Below are 21,063 nucleotides of genomic sequence, written 5' to 3'. Positions count from 1 at the left end.
TTGTGAACTAGCTTATTTACCCTCGTCCGTTCACGAAAACGCGAGAACCCTTGCTCATTTAACACTACATCCGGGCACCGATGCAGCGGCTCTTGCTTTGACACCGTACTCGAGCCATACGGCGCGTTACTTCCGGGTAACGACCTAGCTTTAGCGCAATAATGTCTTTGATTCATGTCATGGGGGGTTCGGCTATATTTTTACGTTGGTTGCCGAAGACCTAACACAACCCTCCTCCTTTATCCGGGCTTGGGACCGGCTATGTACCGCAAGTGTAACATAGGCGGAGTTTTTCAAACCTATATATGGAGGGAAAAAAAATTCTTTCTATAAAACTCTTTCAAAAAGTAACACACAAGACAGGAAGAATGAAAATGCACTTAACCTAAATCTATTCAAAGAAGTGACCATATCAAGTTAAGGAAAACGAAGCAGCTGTTTTGCCTAAATAACATGTAACTTTCATTGCACAAAATAATAGAGAAACTAAGAAGATGCCCTACCATCAATTCAGATACATTTTGCATAAGCAATCAGATGACCTAATATCTACCCAATTGGATCTCATTTGTAAACAATTTACAAAGGCAACAATAGGATTTTTCGCCTACTTTCTTAATTAATCACCAGCAGATTTTCTTCTGTGGCTTCAACAACGTGGAACAGAGACCTGCCACAATAAGTTCTGAAGTTATTTAATCCACTATGAGTCTTCCGAACTTGCAAGCACATTTTTGAATCAGCACTACCTTGCAGTCTTGCACCAAATCGTAACCAAGGTAGACCTTTGGCTCTCTCACATGTATGCAGACCTTCTGGGATGAAAATTCAACATCCAATGATAGGAACCGAGTTCTAATAAGTTCAATTCCTTTGGAAACATCAAGACAGCAATGCCACATCATAGCTGCAAAGCTAGGTCTGGTTGCTGTGAGTCAACGACCCCTGAAGATTGCTTTGCAGGCGATCCTGGAGATTGGAAGCCAATATTCAAGTCAGGAGGAAGTGTTTCCTGCTTTTGTCTTGGTTGGGTAGGAGGACTTAGACCTTGCCAATGGGACTGCATTTGGAATCTAGATAGGTCAGCCGATGCCAATTGAGGGATGACCATAGGTCTGTTTGGAAAATGTAAGGCAGCAGGTTGCGGTGCAAGTGCTTGAAATGGAAAATTGTTCTTGTCAGATTGGAAAGGCAATGATCCAGAAGGAAAGTTCCCCCGAATCTGGGATGTATGCTGCTGCAACTCTCTTGACGAATTGTACAATGAATATGCAGATATCTGATTTTTGGGTGAGCTCGAATTGTCAGGTACTTGCTTAAAGCCTCCTGCCCCTACAGACATCCATGCACGAGCAGCAGCAGCTGCTGCTGAAGCATTGGCCGAATCATCTCTCTGTCCAGGTCGATCCGATGGTATGACTGGCTGAGTATTAGCCCGGGAATGATTTGAAGCTTGTTGTTTTTGAGCCCTTTCAGCAAACATTCTCATCAACTGAACTGGGTCACTGACACTCTGCTCCTTGCCATGGACAGGAGGAGCTGCTCTCCCTGCTTGGTTTGATGTACTTTCGGATGATGGACCAGTCACCTCTCTATTAGAACTGGTATTCATGACTTTTCCATTCGACAATTCTCCACTAACAACTCCATTAGTGTCCGGCTGTTTGAACAATACAGATGGAGCAGCATTCAAGTTCCTTGATACCATTTCTCTGGGCTTAGACAAAGTTGGAGGAGCATTACTTGGAAACTTAGCAACTGAATTGGAATTATTTTGATTAGCTGAAAGTGCAGAGTTCAACTCCACTTGTTTGAAACCTTGAGTCTCAGACTTGCTGAAACTCTTTGATTGGACACTCTGTTTCTGATTATCAAGATTCTCAAGGTCAGCAGAAGTATTGGGCCTTATCCCTGCAGAACCAAACAAAAAGGGTTTTCCCTCTGATGCAAGCCCATTGGGAGGACAAATTGAAGACTGCTTTCCCTGAAAAACTTGCCCATCGCCATGGTGTTCAACGGTGGGTTCCACAATCTTACAATTTCTATCACCCTTTATAAATTCACTCCTAGAATGCAACTTCCTAACCAGACTATCATCCTTTTGGATACGGTTGTTAAACATTAATACTGGGGTTGAAAGTGGTTCATACTCTCCAACCCAACCACGACCAAATTTATAGCCATCTGGCAGCGTCTGCTGAATCTTCTGGGAAGCAACTTTCCAAGCAATAAGCCCTAGACTAGCACTAAATCGAGCCAAACTCCTAGCATAGGAATAATCTGCATGAAGTCCAACCTATATCCAAAAAGAAAAGAATGATATGAGAATGATGAGTTGAAGAAATTAATTCAAAAATTAGAAATCAGTGCTATTGATACATACAGTGACCAGATGCTTTGGTTCAGTCTCAAAAGTCATAAATATTGAATCTGATCGTGTAATTGATTGATTTGACATATTATAAGATGCACGACGATCCTCATCAAGCGCTAACGACCGCCTTCCCATCTTAGAGAGAAGACCTCTCCCTGAAATAAATACAGCAATAGACTTAAGCGAAAACAACATAATTTTGACCCCATTATCCTTCTCTCAGAAAGCATAGATGAAGGCATAGCGTATGAGTGCAGACGGATGAGAACAAGATCCCCTGTTTGAGATACCTGAAAAAACATCTTCAGCTTTCTCTTGAGTTGCATCAATCATGAAAGCATTAGCCTCTAGAATTCCATCAATGATTCCAGGCCTCTCACAGCTACCCCCTTGCACTGGATAAGATGTTGGCTGTAGATCAACAGTAGTAGCAAGAGTTGCCCCTGAGGAGAAATCAGAGCCAATAGGTTCCTGTGAGGGTCGACCTGGTGGCCTCTTTCCTGGCTTCTTAACCAAAGCATTAGATCTTGATTTTTGTTCTGGTTTCAGCTCAGCCTGAGAGCATTCAAAGGCTATCCTTAACTTCTCAAACTTTTTCCCCCCTTGTTCTTGTATTGCTCGTGCCTGAAACAGATACAGGTCATAAAGTTCACACAAAAATGGTTAGTGATGCGGTGATGCCACACTTGTTGGTAGAGAAAACAAGTATTGCGCTCTTTACCTGTTTGTGGTATATAGTCTCTGGTGCATTGTATTGCATTGCATTTGAGCAGATTAAAAATACATCATTCTGCATCCAACAATTTCATGCACAAGTAAGCGAAGTTACAGTATTTTTTGTCTTGCAATTTTTACTCATTCAGGAAAAAAAATCAAGATTTTCATGCACTAGATCCTAGAGGGATCTCATAGTAGAAAAGTAAGTTCATTATCATGTTTCTTGAATATCATGTATAACCATTGTAATTGATTATGAAAAAGCCAGTCCAAAGGGTTTACATTCTAATTTCAAACACCGAATACTTTTTACCGACGCATTGTTGACAAGCTCCCCAATCTTACAGAATCCACTAAATGAAAAGAGAGAGAATGTAACCAAATAAAAAAAGAAACCGAGAGAGAAAGCAGTCTGCCAGTCCCTGATGTTCAATTTCAATTCTCACTCAATTCCGGGAATTGTAAGCAGGCTCATGATCACACAACATTGCAAAACAATAAAAATCTCAAACAAAAGACAAAAGCTCCTCTAATAACAAATTCACAAACAATCAAGAAAAGTTCTTATGCACCTCAAATTCCTCCAAAGTAGAATAGGATCCATTTGCCAACTTCTTCCTTACAGTGGCAAAGTCCATGGGATGCTCAATCACATCATGATAATCGGGGAGCTGCATGACAAACAAAAATTGAGCTTCCAACCCAGGGGTGTCTTCCAAAAGCAAGAGTACCAATTCAAAGAAAGAAAATCTCACACACCTCTTCGGGATCAACCGGCTCTGCAAACACACCATAAGTGTCCTTCCTGCCATCATACAGACCCAAAATTAGGATCACCACGCAATCATATGATAAAGCAAAACACAGACAAAAGATCAAGCACGAAGTGGGAACACCGAGAACCCATACTTTTGAAGCTTGTCAAGGATCAATTCTAGTGTCCTCTTATCAGGCAAGGGAATCCCAGATGTATAATTCGTTGGAGTTCCTAACAACGAAGACCGGAAAAAACAAAGCAAAGTCAAGAGAGAAACAGAAGCATGTGTATTATCGAACCCTTTTTATTACCCAATCCTACCATCCCTTAAACTTCAAAACTAAAAAAGAAAAAGAAATTAACAAATGCACCCTCCAACAACAACATTACCCAATTGAAATCACACAAACCTGAAGCACTGTGGAGCCCTTTCAAACCCACTTTTCTGCCTTTTGCCTGTCATCATAACAAAGAAACACAAATACCAAACACAATTAATAATGTAATTCAAAAACGTACTGCAAAGGACCAAAAAAACGCACACTCTTACATAATTGCCGTGGGAGTTCGAGTAGACACAGACAGAGACAGTCATAGCCCTATCTGTGAGAGAGAGACACACAGAGAGAGAGAGAGAGAGAAATAAGGTTTTGTGGATGGTAGTTTTGACAGTTAACTTGTTAGTTTCTCTCTCTCTCCGACTTTGACTTCTACTTTCACATTATACTCACCATTTCTTCTTCGTCTTCTGCATCCTCGTTCTCTTCCCGTCCTTCAATTTCATCACAATCACCTCTTTCTTCTTCTTCTTCTTCTTCTTCAAGCGCGTGTTCAGCACGTGAATAGGCGCGAGTGTCCTCTTCCTCTTCTTCTTCTTCGGCTTCTTCTTCAGCGTCATCTTCTCCTTCACCTCGAGCTGCTGCTGCTTCTTCGTCGTCGTCACTGTTGAGCTTCTCAACGAGCTTAAGCTTCTTCTTCTCGCGCCTCCTCTCGTCCTCATCCTCGTCGAGGTAATCGTCATCGTACTCAATGATGTTGTACCTCACATTCCGGCGCCGGAGGCTTCGCCGGATATCCGACTGCTCGGCCGATTGAGACTCGGCGGAGCGCCGCGCCAGATCCGCCTTCGATGGCCTTCCCTTCTTCTTTCTCTTCCCGATCTGACCCATCAGAAAACCCGCTCCCTTGTCCCCCACTTTCTCTCTCTAGTTTCTCTCTCTAGAAGGTGCTACTTTCTCTCTCTTGCTTGGCCTTGTCCTCCTCCATTTCCCATTTTCCTTTGCTTTTTTTCTTCGATGGAGGCGCAGGTTTGCTAGCTCCGAACCTGAGGCTCGGGTCAGTCAAAAGAAGTTGAGTGAATTATTAATTATTTAATTTTCAGCAGATAGGCTCGGATCAAAGAATAAGAAAAAGAAAGAAAAGTTAACATTCTTTTTATTCCTTGAGTTTGAATAAAAACTAAAAAGTAAAACAATCTACTTAAAATCACATGTCCTAAAATAAATGTAGTCGTATAGGATAGGTCTTTTAGTGTTTTTTTTAATCAAAAATAAAAAACTTAAATTCATAATAAATATGAAAAAATTATGTTATTTAAACTATAATTTATTGATAGATAAATCTTATAATTTACAAATAACATAAATTATAATAAAATTACTTTTAATTATTAAATTACTTACAAAAGCATTTTTTAAAATTTTTTAATTAAAATACTTTTAAAATATTTGAAAACATGACAAACCTATAATAAATAATTATCTATCAAGCTTAAAACGTGTACTCAACAAACCAATGAATACTTTATACACTTATAAATTTCTCACTAATATTGTATCAAATCCCAACTTTTAGGAATGCGCGCTCTAAGTAATTCTTAAAGCAAAAAAATGATATCACACTATTTCTTCACAACAATGAACGGCTAATTTTTTTTTATATTGTATAAATATATGTGTAATACATTGTTATGGGAAGGTTAGGTATTTTTTTTTATATGGTGTTTTATTTAAATCGGACGGTCCGATTTGTTTGAAAAAAAAAGTAAAGTAGAAATCGGAGGGTCCGATTTGTTTGATTAAAAAAAATTACGAATCGCATGATCCGTTTTGTATTTTTAATTTTTTTTTTTTATTTTTTAAAATAGAAATCGAACGGTCCGATTTCAATACTAAATATTTTTTTATTTTCAAAAACACAAATCGGACCATCCGATTTGTGATTGTTGATTTAAAAAATGAAACAAATCGGAGGGTCCGATTTGTTCACACCATAACAATGAAAAACTCATCTCTTCTCCCATCATTGTGAGATGCACCCAGCTCTCTCCCACACAAAAAATAATAAGCGACAATGAAGACTATTAATACACATGTAATATTCTTCTCCAAATATGTATTAACCTCCGAATTTTGTAGAGACACCGATTATAATTATACATTGAAGTAATTTCATTTTCAAGAATCAACAAAGAGTTATACAACTCTCTTTTTATAATTTGTTATACTCAGAAAGAAAAAGAATCAAAATTCTCTAAAAAGTATCTATTTATAAGTATTTATCTTTGCTGATGCCACAAAATTAGTGATAACGAATTATTTTATCAATTAGTTGTTGTAGGCTTCTTAATACTTATCTAATCAATTGTATTATATATCGAATCGATACGTGTTTTTTAGTCATTGTATAAAATATTTAAATTTTTACTCTTCTAATCATTTGGTCTAACCGATTGATATAACCCATTTACCGAATGATTACACATTAACATATATAAAAAATCTGTTATAAAAATAGATTGCAACTAACAGAATTAAGCAGCTTTTTTTTAATAACTCCGTTATAAAGAGTAAATATAGTTACTTAGGGGTGTTAGTAGTGGAAGCGCATATATATATTTCACTCTAATGTGCTAATGATCAATAAATAATATTTTCTAATTCTTTCTGTATAATTTCATTCTTCAGTTTAATTTTTTTTTGTTTATTTTACATGCTAACACAGAGCGATAAAAATTCATAAAAAAAGAAATCATCAACAACCCATCACTTTTTATTTCCCAAACATTTTATACACCCACTGCAATAATTGTAAAACTACTTTTTATTCCTTCACCTGAAAAATTGAACAATGGCCTTTTTTTTAACAGGCGATATTCTACAATCCTTATAATTTCATGTTAAAAATTTGAAGATCACTTAGGTATTGTTTAGGTGTAATATGAAAAATAAGAAAAAAGAAAATAGAAGAAAAAATAAATATTTTTTGTGGGGTTAAGTATGATTTTGGTTTCTAAGGTATAGGTAAAAAAAATTTTTATTTTAAACTTTTTTGTATAATAAATCGTCCCTAAAGTTTAAAATCATTATTTTTACTTAAATTTAAAAAATTTGGACTAAATTATTTATAATAAAAAAATTATAAAATAAAAAAAAAGAGAGAGAAAAAGAGTGTTTCTACTCTTGCAAAGAGGGAATGGAAGAAGAAAGGAGAAAGGAAGAGAAAGAAGAAAAAGTTGTTCACGATCTATCTTTGCCTTTGCTTCTACCGCCAAAAATTTAAAACTAAGTTAAATTTTAGGGACGATTTTAAAACTAAGTTAAACCTTATGGACCATTTTGTATGCAAAAAAAGGTTGGAAAGGAAAAAAGTTTTCGACCTATATTTTAGGGACCAAAATTATACTTAACCTTTCTTTGTGTGATATTTGGATGAAGAGAAAATAAATGAAAAGAAAATAAAAAAAAATTTTGTTTGAATGAAAGAAAAAATAAAAAAAGAGAAAATTATAATAAAATAAAATTACATTAACACCCTTACTTATATTATATATAAAATATAATTTATTATTGCTTTTTCTATGCTACATAAAGGGTAAATTTATAATTTGCTAACTTTTTATCAATTTCTTTTGTATGGTTGAGAAAAAAAATTTGACATGGATTCCACATCATTTTTTTTTCTCTTCCACCTAATTTCTTTTCTCATCCAACCAAAGAAAAATTTATTTTTTCATTCATTTTTTTTCTACATTTTCTTTCTTCAGAAATTCTTTTGATCTAGACATAGTATTAGAAAAAGGGAATATTCCAGTTCGCTATGTCTTAACAGCAAATGCACAAGCTCAAAAAGAATCAAAGACATACAGAGAATGAAGACTTGATGACTACAATGTTGTTTCATGGTTATTTTCATCAATGAATCCTTCCTTTAAACACTGAGTTCTTGACTGTCACTTTACTCATGAAATTTGGAGCCGCCTTCGTACACATTTTACATCCCAAATCACGACACATATTAGACAACTTCAATTACAATTGAAGTCAATAAAAAAAGTGGGATCAACATCAGATTACCTTCTTAAAATAAAAAAGTGGTTGATTCTCTTGCTACTGTTGGAGCTCCCTTAACTGGTGCAGAATATACCAATGTGTATTCTTAGGGCAGAAGGAAGGAAGGAAAAATTCGAAATTTTACCTACACAAGTGGAATAAAATTAATGAGCTCGGCAAGAGTTTCGCGTAGCCGCCAATGGCACGCGAATCGGAGTACCATAGCTCAAGATATGGCGGATTGAAGTGAGATGTGAATAGTGTTAATGGGGGTTTCTCTCCTTTTTCCCCTTTTCTGCATGTGTTGTGTTTTGTGGTTGAGTGTGGTTCATTAATTGGGTTATATACGTTGGACTTGAGTCCAACTTGGACCCGGTCTAACCCATTAGTGTTTTCAACCCGTTTGTCCCAATTTTGGGTCAAACCTTTAAAATTAATGTCCGATTTTCAATTTTTAATATTTTTTTGAGGTTTTCTACTGTTTTTATTTATTCTCGCCCAGTACCGAACAGACCTAATTCTCGTTCTAAATGTTTGGAACCTACTTTGGGCAATTTAATTATTTAATTAAATGGTTAATTAGTCTCGGTTCTTACAAACACTACCTGAAATAACAATGCAATTACAAATTTAGCCATCATTCAATCTGCAGAAAATTGAAGCATTACATTCTTTTGTTCTTGCTAACCAAGCGAGAATCATCATTCTTTGGCAATACCCTTGGAACGGATTCTGCAGTAGGAGTGTCTGAGTCCTAGATAACAGCACATATCAAAAGCATTAGAAATGTAAAATTCTGAAGAAATACTCATTCGTCACGACAAACATAAATACACCGTTTACATGAAAATGAGAATATTATAATGTTATTACCCTAACAACAGTAGAAAAAAGTCCGCGTTTAGCAGGAGGTTAACTTTCTGGTTCATTCTTGTCTCCCTGTATGCCAAATTACACTCTTTAACCAAATCCCTAAACTCATATTACAAGAAAGATAATATTTTCTTCTCTGTAAAAGAAGGGAGAGAGAGAGTGAGACTGACATGGGGAGGAAAGGATTGTCAGTGAAGAGCTGAGAAGGGACTCCTTCGAAGGCCTCGAGGATCACAAAGCTGCTCCGTAATCTGAGAAAATTGAACAAAAAAGAAACAGAATATATAAAAGATTGATAATTTATTGAGAGATACAGAATATATAAAATTGATCTTTTAAATATTTTTTAAAATATATAAGTTATAATTTATTGATATAGAATTATAGACTATGTTCTTATTATTTGAGCCAGTGGGCTCGTGAGTTTTCGATGAATCGAGTTTGAATTTAAGAAATATGCTCGATTGTTAATGAGTTGAGTTGTGAATGAAGCTCAATTTTCATGAGGCGAGCTTGAACTTGGTTTAACTCGACTCACTTCTAACCCTAATAACAATTGTTATTACTATAACATAATCGTTTTAAAACATATTTAGTATATATTTTTTAAATATTTATAAAAGCTTTTTTTAATTTATAATATATAATATTTTAAATAAAATATAAAATAAAAATTAATCGATATTGAAACTCTTAGAACAGTTATTAAACTGTTCCAAAAACATACTATAATTTTCTATAAAGTATACCTTATATAACTCAGTATAAAAATATTATGAGATCTGCTATATATACAAGTCTTTTTGGTATATAAGTTGGGCCAAATTCAACAAAAACGACTTTCAGTTTAGATTTCGTGTAAACATGCGTTTCCCTAATTATTGAATAACGCAAACGGTTCTTTTCCCTCCATCAAAATTGCAACGCTCAAAATTCAAACAAGGATCAAAATCTCTCAAAATCATCGCGAAAAGTGAAAGAAGTTGCGAAGTTGAATTCGAAAAGAATTATGAGAAGACGAAAAAGAAGAAGCAGCGGAAGATGAGGAGGAGGAAAAGAAAGAGTTTTGAATTATGTAGAACTTATCAGCACACATACACCAAAAATTCTTAAACAATATACTAATATATCTTCGTGTTACACTAAAATTTCCTGTAAATACAGAAAAATATTTTCTCTAATGCTGTATTTTTTTCTTATTTATTTTTTTCTTTTAGTTGAATGAATGTAAGTTCATCATCTTCCAAGTAATTTTGCAACATTCTGTGTTTCTTATTCTTCTTTCTTTGATATTTTTTGTTTTTATTATTGTTAAGAGAGTAAAACATAAAAAACTTGAGAAGATAAAACAACAAGAAAAATATGAATAAGAAAAAAAGAAGAAGATGGTGATGTTGATAAAAAAAAAGAAGAAGAAGAAGCAGCAGAAGATGAGGAGGAGAAAGATGAAGAGTTTTGAATTATGCAGAACTTATTAGTACACATACACTGAAAATTCTTAAACAATATACTCAAATATCTTCGTGTTACACCCAAATTTGCTGCAAATATAGAAAAATATTTTCTTCTAATGCTGCATTTTTTTCCTTATTCTTTTCCTTATTTCTTTCTTTCTTTTAGTTGAATGAATGTAAGTTCATTCCCTTCCAAGTAATTTTGTACCATTATGTGTTTCTTCTTCTTTTTTGTTTGATTTTTTTTGTTTTTTTCTTATTAAGAGAGTAAATTAAGAAGAAACTTGAGAAGATAAAACAAGAAAAAAAGATGAATAAGAAAAAAAAAGAAGATGATAATGATGATTAAAAAGAAGAAGAAAAATAGTAGAATACGAGGAGGAGGGAGAAGAAGAGTTTTGAATTATACAAAACTTATCAACACACATACACCGAAAATTCTTAAACAATACACTCAAATATCTTCGTGTTACGCCGAAATTTGCTGCAAATATAGAAAAATATTTTCTTTAATGCAGAATTTTTACATTACATTCAATTCAAACTATCAACGACGAACAACAATTTTCACAAACAAAAATAACATTATTCATCTACAGAATCATAAACTACTAACGAAAACATTAACTAGAATTGAACCACACCTCAACTACTTGATTGGATTCAAAACAATAGTAAACTTCGTTCTAGTTCAATTGACAATCTCAACTTGAATTATTCATTATCTTCAACAACGAGATAACTGTTTAAAACTGATGTTAGAGCTTGATTTAAAAAATGTAGAGAACGAACGAAGAGAAACGCAGAAAACGCAGAAATAAAAGAGAACGTAGATTGAAAACGTTGAGAATATTCAAAAATAGAAACGAAATCATTTCGAAAAAGGCAATTATATATTCGCATGTTAATTGAAAATTTAGTTAGATTAAGAGGCACATGAGGTGAATTAGAGTAAAATGACTTGTACAAACTTGTATAGAAAAATGACTTTTATCTAAAAAATAATTGAAATATTAGTTATATATTAAAATTAATTATCATATATTAATATATATTATTTAATTTATTTTTAATATACATATATCTATTTTAAATTAATAATTAATTTTAATATATGTAAACAAAGCAATCAAATGACGCCACATAAGCATAAACACCACAAATCTCGTATCCTTCAAAGAAGCTTACCCTTTCATTAAAAGCTTTGTTTTATGTCTACCTAAAATAAATAAATAAAAAACAAACACAAAAACAAAAACTTTATCACTTACAGCATAGAACACACCACTTGTATTCTATAGTGTTCCGGGTGTGGAACCTCTGAAGCTTCTTCCTCAGTTTCAGAATTACAAGCTCTTATCTTTCTAAAATAATGGCTTCACTTTCTCTCAACATGGTTTCAGTTCCACCAAGAACAACAACAATCTCATGCACAAGAACAAGGGTGCCTTCACTTCCTTTCTCATTCACTAGTAGGTTGACTCACCACAGCACTTTCTGGTTTTCTTGGTTGTTGAAAGAGTACAACATTGGGTTTTGCAAAGTACCATTTTGAGTGTTCTTATGTAACATGTACTAATTTGCTTAGGTTTTGTTTTTCATGAATCAAATGACACTCAATTTTGTTATTTTTGTGCTTTTTTGGTGCTTGTGGCTTCATGGGAACTAATGGTTTTGGTGGTTTTATGTGAAAATTGATTTCAGGGAGGAGATTAACTATTAGAGCAACAGAAACCGATACAAATAATGGTAATTTGTGCTTTCTTGAGTTACCATTTTGATGTTCCTTTTTCAATTGGTCATGTTTTTCTTAACATTTTTTCTTTCTTTGTTGGGGAGGTGGGGGGTTGGGATTGAGCAGTTAAGTCTCAGGCACCGGATAAGGCTCCGTCGAAAGACGGTTCAAGCATGAATCAGCTTCTTGGTATTAAAGGAGCTGCTCAAGAATCACTGAGTTAATCAACTGTGTGTTCTTTGTTGAGTTGTGATGGTTAGAAATTTGGGTTTAAATTTTCATTATGAATGCACAAAATGATCTCAATTAGATTTAATAAATAAAGCTTGATTAGCACCACAATTTCATGCACATTTTGCTTATATAATATTTGTACATTATGAGTTATATAGTTTTAACTGATAACCTGATTTAGTGAATTCATTGGCTTTGTTTTGTCTATCTGCTGATCTTAATTCATGATTTGATCATGTTTGATTTGTTTCTAAAGCATCATTTCTATGATTGAAATGTCTTTGACAAGTTCTTAATCATTTTATTGCTGCAGGTGGGCTGGTCAGGCTTTGTTTGGGACACTCACATCCGACATTATTGTCCTGACGTTGCTATACAGCATTCGAAGGTTCTTTTTCGTTTCAATGTACATTGTACTCTCTCTGGAAATTATTCATCATACTAAACCATTATTGTGTATCTTTATTATTTGTGTGTTGTAACCTTGATGACAGTTAAATTTAGTTTTGCAAGATAGAGTTAAAATAAAAATGCATTTAAAACTATAACGTCGATATTACAATAGGTCTAAATCATATTAGGAGACCACTTTAATAAAAGATACTAAAAATATATTTTTTAAAAGATGTTTACATATGTCATAATATTATTGGACATTTTTATTAAATTGGTTAATACTTTATTTTTTAATAAATTAGAACAAAATCGGTTTATTATAGCAACAATACTAAACCCAATTGTCAGCATTCGATTTGATCCAATCGATTTATACAATCTGAACCGAATTATGTTTAAATTTTTTTGATAAAAAGATAAATATATCCCTAATTTTTGTTTGAAAAAAAAAAAAGAAAACGATAGTCTAGTGGATTTTGTAAATTGATCGGTTCGAACGAATTTGATAACAATTCGATTTATTGTTATTGTTATAAAAAATCGATTTTATTCTAATTTGTTAATAAATTCAAAAATAATCGGTTCATTAATACGTCCAATAATAATATGATACATAAGTGTATTTAAAAAAAACGTCGCGTCTTTATAACATCCTCCATCATATTAAGCCATGCTTTTGTTAACGGATTTGTATCCTCTAAAGTTTGAATTTCACTTTAAAGAATAAAGTGTGATCTTTTATCATTTATTTTATAGGTGGGATAAAAAATAAATATGAAAGAGAAACTATTCAAAAATAGAAAATCACATTTTACTCTTTAAAATAAAATTCAAACGTCACAAGATTCAAATCATTTGTTAACAATAGTGTCTACTCTCTACATTCCACATGGTCCTTTTGAGTTTTGACATTTTTGGTACACTCACAAATCAATGTATATAAGAATTGGATTTATTAGTGTATACCTAAAACCGGGTGCCCTAGCTCGAATCCGCGATTCGCGCATCATCAGCGCCAGATCTCACCGGATCGGCTCCATCTGCCAGATCCCTCTCCGTCGCACTTCTCCTCCTTCCTCCCCGTTGCATACTCCGCAGGACACCACCGCCGCTCAGCCTCAGGCCAACGCTGCCGCTTCCTTTGACGGTTTCCCGTTCTTCGTCGCCAGGATCTACGGACCTCGCTATCCGCAGCGGAAGAAGCTCATGGCCGCCAAGTCCGTTATGTTCGTTCCCCTCAGTCCTGCCGCGGACTCTCCCGATCTGGTCATTGACTCCTTCGGCAGTGACTTCATTGTGGCCAATTAAAAACGTCGTTTCTGATTTTCTTCTTTCAGAGGCGGTTATTCGGCTATAGTATGTAAGGTGGTTTAGATGTGTAGATCGACGTGCTCTTTGTAGTACTTCTGTTCGATTAAATGTGCAAAAGAATTGTTTAGATAGGGTTCAAACTCAAATTAATAAAGTGCAATCATGATGATTGGATTTGAATAATCAATAGATTCGTTTTGAGGAAAATTGGAATTGCAATCTCTGATTTCGGTATTTTCTTTATAATGCAGATCCTCGTAAGGGGCTTAAGATTTCAACAGTATGCTTGTTTATAAGCATTTACTTCAATTTGTTTGATGATCAATTGACTTATGATAGGTTCATGTTGAATTTACTATGTTCTGATGCCATTAGTAATTAGCGATAATAGTTCTATTTATTTTGCCACTTGTCTGTTACGGTTTTCTCGTGTTTATTAATTTGATACAATTATTACTGTTTGCGATAATAATGTTGAATTTACTGCTATTTATGTTGACCTAGGGAGTTTATATGTTATTTTAACTTTTTCTTTTCTCCATGGCGAAATGACATTCATGTTAGTAAGAATTCTGATTTCTCTGATAAAGCTGGAATGATATAACTTGATTCACTTTACTCTTGTCCTGCTATTACATGGAAGCTTTGAAAATCTGTTTTTTGTTTTTGTTTTTAATTTATACTCCATTATTTGTGTTAAAAATCCTATATATTTGAACCATTGTAAATTTGTAATAATGTGTCTTCCGTGGTCTGCATTTCTACTACAGTCTTCAGTTATTGAAGAAATTTAACTATATATGCCTGGAGATTGTAGAGATTTTGCTTGAACATGCATTGCATAAGGGAAGAAGCAATAACTCTCTCATTGAGGTACATGAAAATTTGATCCTAACTTAATACGTTATTTCACTAAGATGTTTGATACATTAATATACTGTGTAATCAATAAAACCACGACATGTAAACCAATTATATGAACAGGAGTTTGGCTTCCATGTGTACAACTAATTTAGCAAGAGCTGAAGATTTTTTTTTAAGTAGTTTCTTTGGTGAATCATATTCCCTAACAAGCTTGCAGGATCAAATGAAAAGAAATCATATTTCAAGATTTAAAAGAAACACGATGAAGGGCTGAAGGCTACAAAGATAAAAGAAAAGACAAACCTGCGTTGGTTAAGAACCAGAACTATGTCACCATTGAGGATTAAAGTTATTCTATGAGCAATGTAATAACTGTGCATTTTTGAATCTTGCTTTGCTATTTTATTTCAGGTGTGAATTCTTGTGAGAGTCAACATTGTGTGTGTCTATACATCTTTTGCTGGCTTCAGTACATGAATACGAGAATCTCTCCCTTTTGCTTGAATTTCTTGGGTGAATACATCTAGGTGGTAAAATGGTACATAATATATACATGGTGAACCTATAGCATTTCTCTTTTTCACATCTCAGATATACTGGCATGCTATCTTAAGTATACAACAGGTGATCTTTATACTTTTTTGCCTCAACTAAGCAACAAAATCCACAGCTAATGAATGTGGGAAGGATGGAAAACTCTACATGATGGTGCATAGCTTGCTAATGTTGTTGGTTCTGTGAGTTGTATTCAGTTGTAGAGGAGGAGCCTTGAAGAAACAGTTACGTTTTCTCTGTGGAATCTCAAGGTCATAGGTTCAAGTTACGGAATCAGTCATTGACAGTTAGATCAAGTTAGATTGCCTACATTACACTCAATTGCCTTCCCAGATCTTGTCTAACGCGGGATTCTTGTGTTTTTTGCAATTTGTATTCAGAAAGTGCGATCTGTGTATTAGTTTCTAATTTATGCTGTTTTCAATTGTGAACTTCGACCCCCACAATGTTAGTTTTTAAACTAACAAGTTTGGTTTTGATAGGTTTGTACAGTACAGAGGGTATAGAATATGTGGATGTTTTGGTGCGCAAAGCATGTAATATTGTAATGTATCACTGATGATCTTCATAGAATCATAGCAATATTAGAGTGGTGACTCAAGAAGTATAGAAGGATATATGTAATGTCTTATATTGTGTTTGTTATAGGTATTGAATTATATTAAGGATAGGCAAAGTCTATGGTGTAGATGCCAAAAGACATCCACACTTGCAGAAGTAACGTGTTTTACTTTTCTAAGTAACATTTGGCGTCTTTTTGTCTTATACTGCAACTTTCAGCTTTTGTCTATTTAAATATAGTTAATTATGTCGTTAAATTTTAATGACATTCATTTTTTTTGGTCACATAATAGGCAGAATAAAAAATTGAATAATGTATTAAGTTGGGCTAATAAATCTGTCCAAGCATAGCTTTCTCTGTTTTTCTTTTTTCTAATTATGCACAGTAACAGTATAAAGTGCAAAATAAAATCATGCAACATATTGTTTGGTTCCATTATTAAATTTACTCATCTAACAATTATTTTTCTGATTATAAAAATAGACTTTATAATGTCACGACTCCTTTCAAGAAATATATAACGGTCATAAAGTTGCTAAATTTTTTTTAATTTTTTAATCATACTTATAAAAAATTATATTAAAATCAGATATTAATTAGGTGATACGTATTTTAAATATTTGTAATATAAAAAATTCAAATATTATTTAAAAATTATTAGTTTATATTTTTAGAATGTTCAATTTAATTTGATATATTTTGATTTTGTTTAATTAGTTATTAGATTGGGCTTTATATTTATAAGCTTATGTTTTTTTTAACCTAAAAAAATGTTATAAATACCTCCTATGACTATTGTAATCGTCGAATTGAGTGATTAGAGGTGTGAAAAGTCTTTTTTGGTTTCATGATGAAATCATGGTGTAGACAAGTGAGGTTGAGTAAGTCTCTGTTGTTGCATCAGAAAATTAGTTGAATGTTGAGTGTGTCCTTTCGATTCAATTCTCAAAGTATAGTATAGACAAGTTAGGTTGAGTGAGTCTCTTTCTTATTGCATTAAGAAATTGAATTAAAAGTCAAGTGATCCTCTTTGTATTCAATTTCAATTTATCATTTGTTTTCTATTTTAATTTTAATATATTTTTTATTCAATTTCAATTCTTGTTTTTTGTTTATTTTAAATTCTATTCTGTATCAATAGACCTATTTAGAATATATGTTTAACTGTTAAATACTTTATCACATTTTAAATTTGAGCTTTATTCTAAAGTAATATACTCTTAATTCTTTAGAATTGAATACTAATGAAATTGTACAATAATAATATAAATATTAGTTAATATATAAATATTAATTAAATTATCAAATATATTTTAACCTTAAATAAAATTAATTTTTCCCGCGTAAAAGTAAAATAAAAGGATATTTACAAACTATATATATTTTGTAAAACTTAAAGTTCTAACTCACAAATCGTATATCTTAATTACTCACCAAATTAATAAATATATATTTGTATAGCAATAGGATTAAAAATTTTAGCATTGAGCCGAATAAAATATTTCATCGTTCAAAAAAGATATCAAGAAAAAATTTAATAAGCCCAACTGAATGATTTTATTTGATTCCATGTATATCAAAATCTGAATGTCATTAAAATTTTAATAACATAATTAATATTATATTTAAACAGACAAATTCTAAAAATTACCGTACTTTTACTACACAATATAAAAGAGGGTCTATTTACTGTACAGATGTATGTTTGTACAGATTTACAGATTTTGATTTAAAAGCGTGTCACTAAAAATGTTGCTTAAAGAGAAAGTGTTACCCTTAATCGTTAACTTGGCTCTGATACCAATTTTTAAAAGTAAAACGACTTTAAAAATTATTTAAAAGTATTGACCATAATTCTGGTTTTTATAGTTTTTCAATCTTGTTTTAGTTTATAATATTCTTTTTTGCATGGATTATTGTATATAAAATCTTTTATCTGTTTGTCTTTTTCTTTAATATATTTTCTTAAATCCTCAAAAACTTCTTTTATTTCTACACTTTCTGTTGTTTCTAAATATCTTTTTAATTTTTCAACTTCATTCTCCATTTTTTCTTTTAAAAGCGTTAATTCTTTTAAGTCATAATATGGTTTTCCAGGCATTTATAAATTTTTTAAGTTTAACTCCAACTTGTTTATATTTATTCTTATTTCTATCATTTTTATTATAAGGTCATCAATTTCGATCTGAAGATTATTTAATTCCCTTTTATACTCCTTTATTTTACTTTTTAATTTTTTCGCCCTTTTCCTTTTTATTTTATTTTCTGGTCTCTCAATCTTTGTATGCTTCATTATTTATCTTAGAATTTCTGCAAATTCTATCATCGATTCATCACTATTTTCTAGAGATTCTATTAATTTTTCTAGTAATAATAGAACTGGGTTTTCAATAGCTTTATATTTTGGTATTTCTGTTTTTACAATTTTCTGAAATAATTCATCAACATAAATTCTTTCTTTGTTTTTAAATATTATACTATGATGGCTATTTGTTAGAGCATAATTTATTGCATATGTAATTGAAAATGGTTCATCGTCTTGTTTCATTAGATTCTTTCTGTGAAATTTATAAGCCAAACTTATAGATCTTCCAATATTTTCAGTTGATAAAGGTATAACATATCCAAGATGGGCATTGAATTTAACATTTACGTTTGCCAAGTTTTCATGAACAATTCCAATTATTTGGTCTATTGGGTCATTAGTAATTCTTTTGTCACAGATTGCTAAGCTTATTGGTGAATTAATTCCTTTCATATATGTAGATTTGATTAAGACTTGTATAGTACTAATATGAATCCATCCAATTTTAGATCTTTTTTGTTGATCCTTAATTTTCTCAATCTGTTTACTCAATTCTTCATCATTTATCAAAGCTATTTCAAGTTCTCCATTGGCGAATTTTATCTTTATAGGAGCTTCAAGTTGAATTTTTCCATAGTATATTATATTTTTTCTATTAAAAACTTCTTTTAAAAGATTTTCTTTATTAAAATTTTCATTTGATTTGAGATTTAATTCTGTTTTTAGAACAACCTATTTTTCATTATCTAATAAAGCAGATAATCTATAATAATCAGATTCTTCCGTTAATTCTAAACTTTCTAAATAATTCATAACTAAGAGATTAGGATAAAGGCGTACCTTTCTGGAGAAAAACTTCCTTTATTTAGAATATTTTATATAAGATGTTTTTATCTCCAGAGGGGAGATTGTAGATACTAACTCCATAGGGGAGTTTAGAATTGGTTTTTCCTAAGGGAATTCTTCTTCAGACTATAGAATCGCCTCGGCAGCTTCCTCCTTGCTCTCCTAGCATATGAGTACTCTTAGCCTTCTGCTTTCTATTGTCTGATGCTTCTACAATTGCCTAAGCAACTTATTTATAATAGTTAGGTTTGATGGACAATTCTCATCCTTACCCTTCTTATGACGTCATTGCTTACGTCATTGTTTGTTCTCTTGCACCAGCTACATTGTTGGTGCTCTATGACCTAAGTGCTTACGTCACTATGCAATAATGTTAAGAGATGCTTTAGATGCACTGTCCTCCTCTTTTATCATGTTACTCTCAGATGCATTGTCTTCTTCCTTCATCATGTGAGTTGATTCCGTTTCATTATTGTTTTCTTCAGATAACTCTGAGACACATAGCTGGCACTTGTGGTCTTCTCTGTCTTTTATCAAATAGCAGAGATTCCTTCTTATCCCTTCAGGGAGCTTTTTTAAAAGTCCAGATAAATTGTAGAATGCTGATTCAAATTTCACCAAGAGACTCATTTCTCTTTCTTCAATTTTATTTCTTTTACTGGATACAAGCAGAGTATTTCTACTTTTATAATTAATCCTTGTGTGAGATTCCTTCGTTATTTTTTGAGTTCTTTCAAAGACCCTTGCTAACGTGCTGGCTAGCCTTCCTTCATGACTATAAATTGTTAAATCTTGAATCTGATCAATTGGTTGAAAATTTTCTGGGAAGACGGACATGAATATTACTTGGTGTGCTGGAACCAAGCATTCTTCTTCTTCATTAAAAATAGGTTGACTGTTTGTAAATTTTAGGGATATATCCTTTAGATTTACATTGTCAATCATATTTTTAAATCTCTTTACTGCATCAACGAATCCTGCAGGAAACTCACTAATAATTTTTAGATCATTAAAAATTAAAATTGTATCAATTAATCCATATTGGAAAAACTGATAGGTGTCAGACGGGGAAGCATCTGGAAATATAACCAGCTTTGTTAGCTGTTCTTTGGCAATAGGATAATATCGCAAAATTGCCCTTTTTTCTTCAGTCCAATTCAGGAATATGTTAAGGGTTTCTCTGAGATTTGTTCTACAGACCTTTTTCTTTTCCTTGATTTCAGCCCTTGTAGGAATGTTTCTTATTATCCCTGTTCTCTGGGTTTGAATTGGAGCTTTATCTGCTCTTTTTAGGGTTTGCTCTGGATGGAGAGCTTCATATTCCCTGAAGGATTCCTTTGCTTCTAGTAGTGTTAAAAACTCTCCTTTATGAATTATCCTTGATTGAGGTGTAAATGGTGCTGTTTTTTCCCAGGCATCATATACTCCTTTCATGGGGCCATTATAAATTACATAATATTTTTTATCTTGGGTGGATTTTTTGATAATTTCAGCAATTATTTTATTTTCTGAAATTTTTTCTTCACCTGATTTGTCCTCCACCACGCTTAGCTGGCTAAACTCTGATGGTTTTGGTTGTTGTGTTGATTTCATTGCTTCGACGGCCTTCTTGAGGGATTGGATCTGTGTCCTTATTTGCTGACAATGCTTACATTTTTCGAGTTCTCGTTCATATTTTGAATTTCTTGATCTAATGCGTTGTAGACGAACTCCATTCTCTTGTTAATGTATCTGCAATAACATTTTTGT

General features: G+C 32.6%; 2 protein-coding genes across 7 annotated transcripts; one reads left to right on the top strand and one right to left on the bottom strand.

Annotated features, from left to right (window-relative positions):
- Window positions 1-344: 344 nt before the first annotated feature.
- On the bottom strand, window positions 345-5,147 carry LOC107463558 (uncharacterized). Of its 2 annotated transcripts, none has more exons than XM_016082404.3 (9): window positions 4,580-5,147; window positions 4,259-4,304; window positions 4,001-4,079; window positions 3,851-3,896; window positions 3,664-3,762; window positions 3,096-3,164; window positions 2,665-2,998; window positions 2,384-2,529; window positions 345-2,296 (listed from the first exon to the last, which is right to left on the bottom strand). In XM_016082404.3, exons 1-9 carry the CDS (start codon window positions 5,015-5,017, stop codon window positions 902-904), a joined length of 2,652 nt encoding a protein of 883 aa, XP_015937890.1. In that variant the 5' UTR covers window positions 5,018-5,147; the 3' UTR covers window positions 345-901. The 2 variants fall into 2 exon arrangements, with proteins under 2 accessions (XP_015937890.1, XP_015937962.1); XM_016082476.3 differs by lacking the exon at window positions 4,580-5,147 and adding an exon at window positions 4,399-4,562.
- Window positions 5,148-11,760: 6,613 nt separating this feature from the next.
- Window positions 11,761-16,274, top strand: LOC107472986 (chlorophyll synthase, chloroplastic-like). Of its 5 annotated transcripts, XR_008006212.1 has the most exons (6): window positions 11,761-11,978; window positions 12,211-12,255; window positions 12,368-12,496; window positions 12,789-12,863; window positions 14,953-15,055; window positions 15,458-16,274. XR_008006212.1 is itself a non-coding variant. In XM_052258023.1 (4 exons), exons 1-4 carry the CDS (start codon window positions 11,879-11,881, stop codon window positions 12,839-12,841), a joined length of 291 nt encoding a protein of 96 aa, XP_052113983.1. In that variant the 5' UTR covers window positions 11,761-11,878; the 3' UTR covers window positions 12,842-13,113. The 5 variants fall into 5 exon arrangements, 1 of the variants encoding a protein (XP_052113983.1); XR_008006211.1 differs by having other exon boundaries at window positions 14,953-16,274; XR_008006215.1 differs by having other exon boundaries at window positions 12,346-12,496; window positions 14,953-16,274.
- The last annotated feature ends 4,789 nt before the right edge of the window (window positions 16,275-21,063 follow it).

The sequence above is a fragment of the Arachis duranensis genome, chromosome 1, assembly GCF_000817695.3.
Source record: "Arachis duranensis cultivar V14167 chromosome 1, aradu.V14167.gnm2.J7QH, whole genome shotgun sequence".
Taxonomy (NCBI): Eukaryota; Viridiplantae; Streptophyta; class Magnoliopsida; order Fabales; family Fabaceae; genus Arachis; species Arachis duranensis.
The sequence above is the reverse complement of the archived record's forward strand: the minus strand, read 5'-3'. Positions and strand labels throughout refer to the sequence as shown.

What these genes read in the sequence shown, in the direction of transcription:
- LOC107472986 (XM_052258023.1), top strand. Translation starts at nt 11,879, where the DNA reads ATGGCTTCACTTTCTCTCAACATGGTTTCAGTTCCACCAAGAACAACA. An exon ending in AGAAACCGATACAAATAATG is followed by an intron (nt 12,256 to 12,367) that starts GTAATTTGTGCT and finishes GGGATTGAGCAG; the next exon opens with TTAAGTCTCAGGCACCGGAT. An exon ending in AGCTGCTCAAGAATCACTGA is followed by an intron (nt 12,461 to 12,788) that starts GTTAATCAACTG and finishes TTATTGCTGCAG; the next exon opens with GTGGGCTGGTCAGGCTTTGT.
- LOC107463558 (XM_016082404.3), bottom strand. Translation starts at nt 5,017, where the DNA reads ATGGGTCAGATCGGGAAGAGAAAGAAGAAGGGAAGGCCATCGAAGGCG. An exon ending in ATCCTTGACAAGCTTCAAAA is followed by an intron (nt 3,897 to 4,000) that starts GTATGGGTTCTC and finishes GTATGATGGCAG; the next exon opens with GAAGGACACTTATGGTGTGT. An exon ending in AGCTGAAGATGTTTTTTCAG is followed by an intron (nt 2,530 to 2,664) that starts GTATCTCAAACA and finishes TATTTATTTCAG; the next exon opens with GGAGAGGTCTTCTCTCTAAG.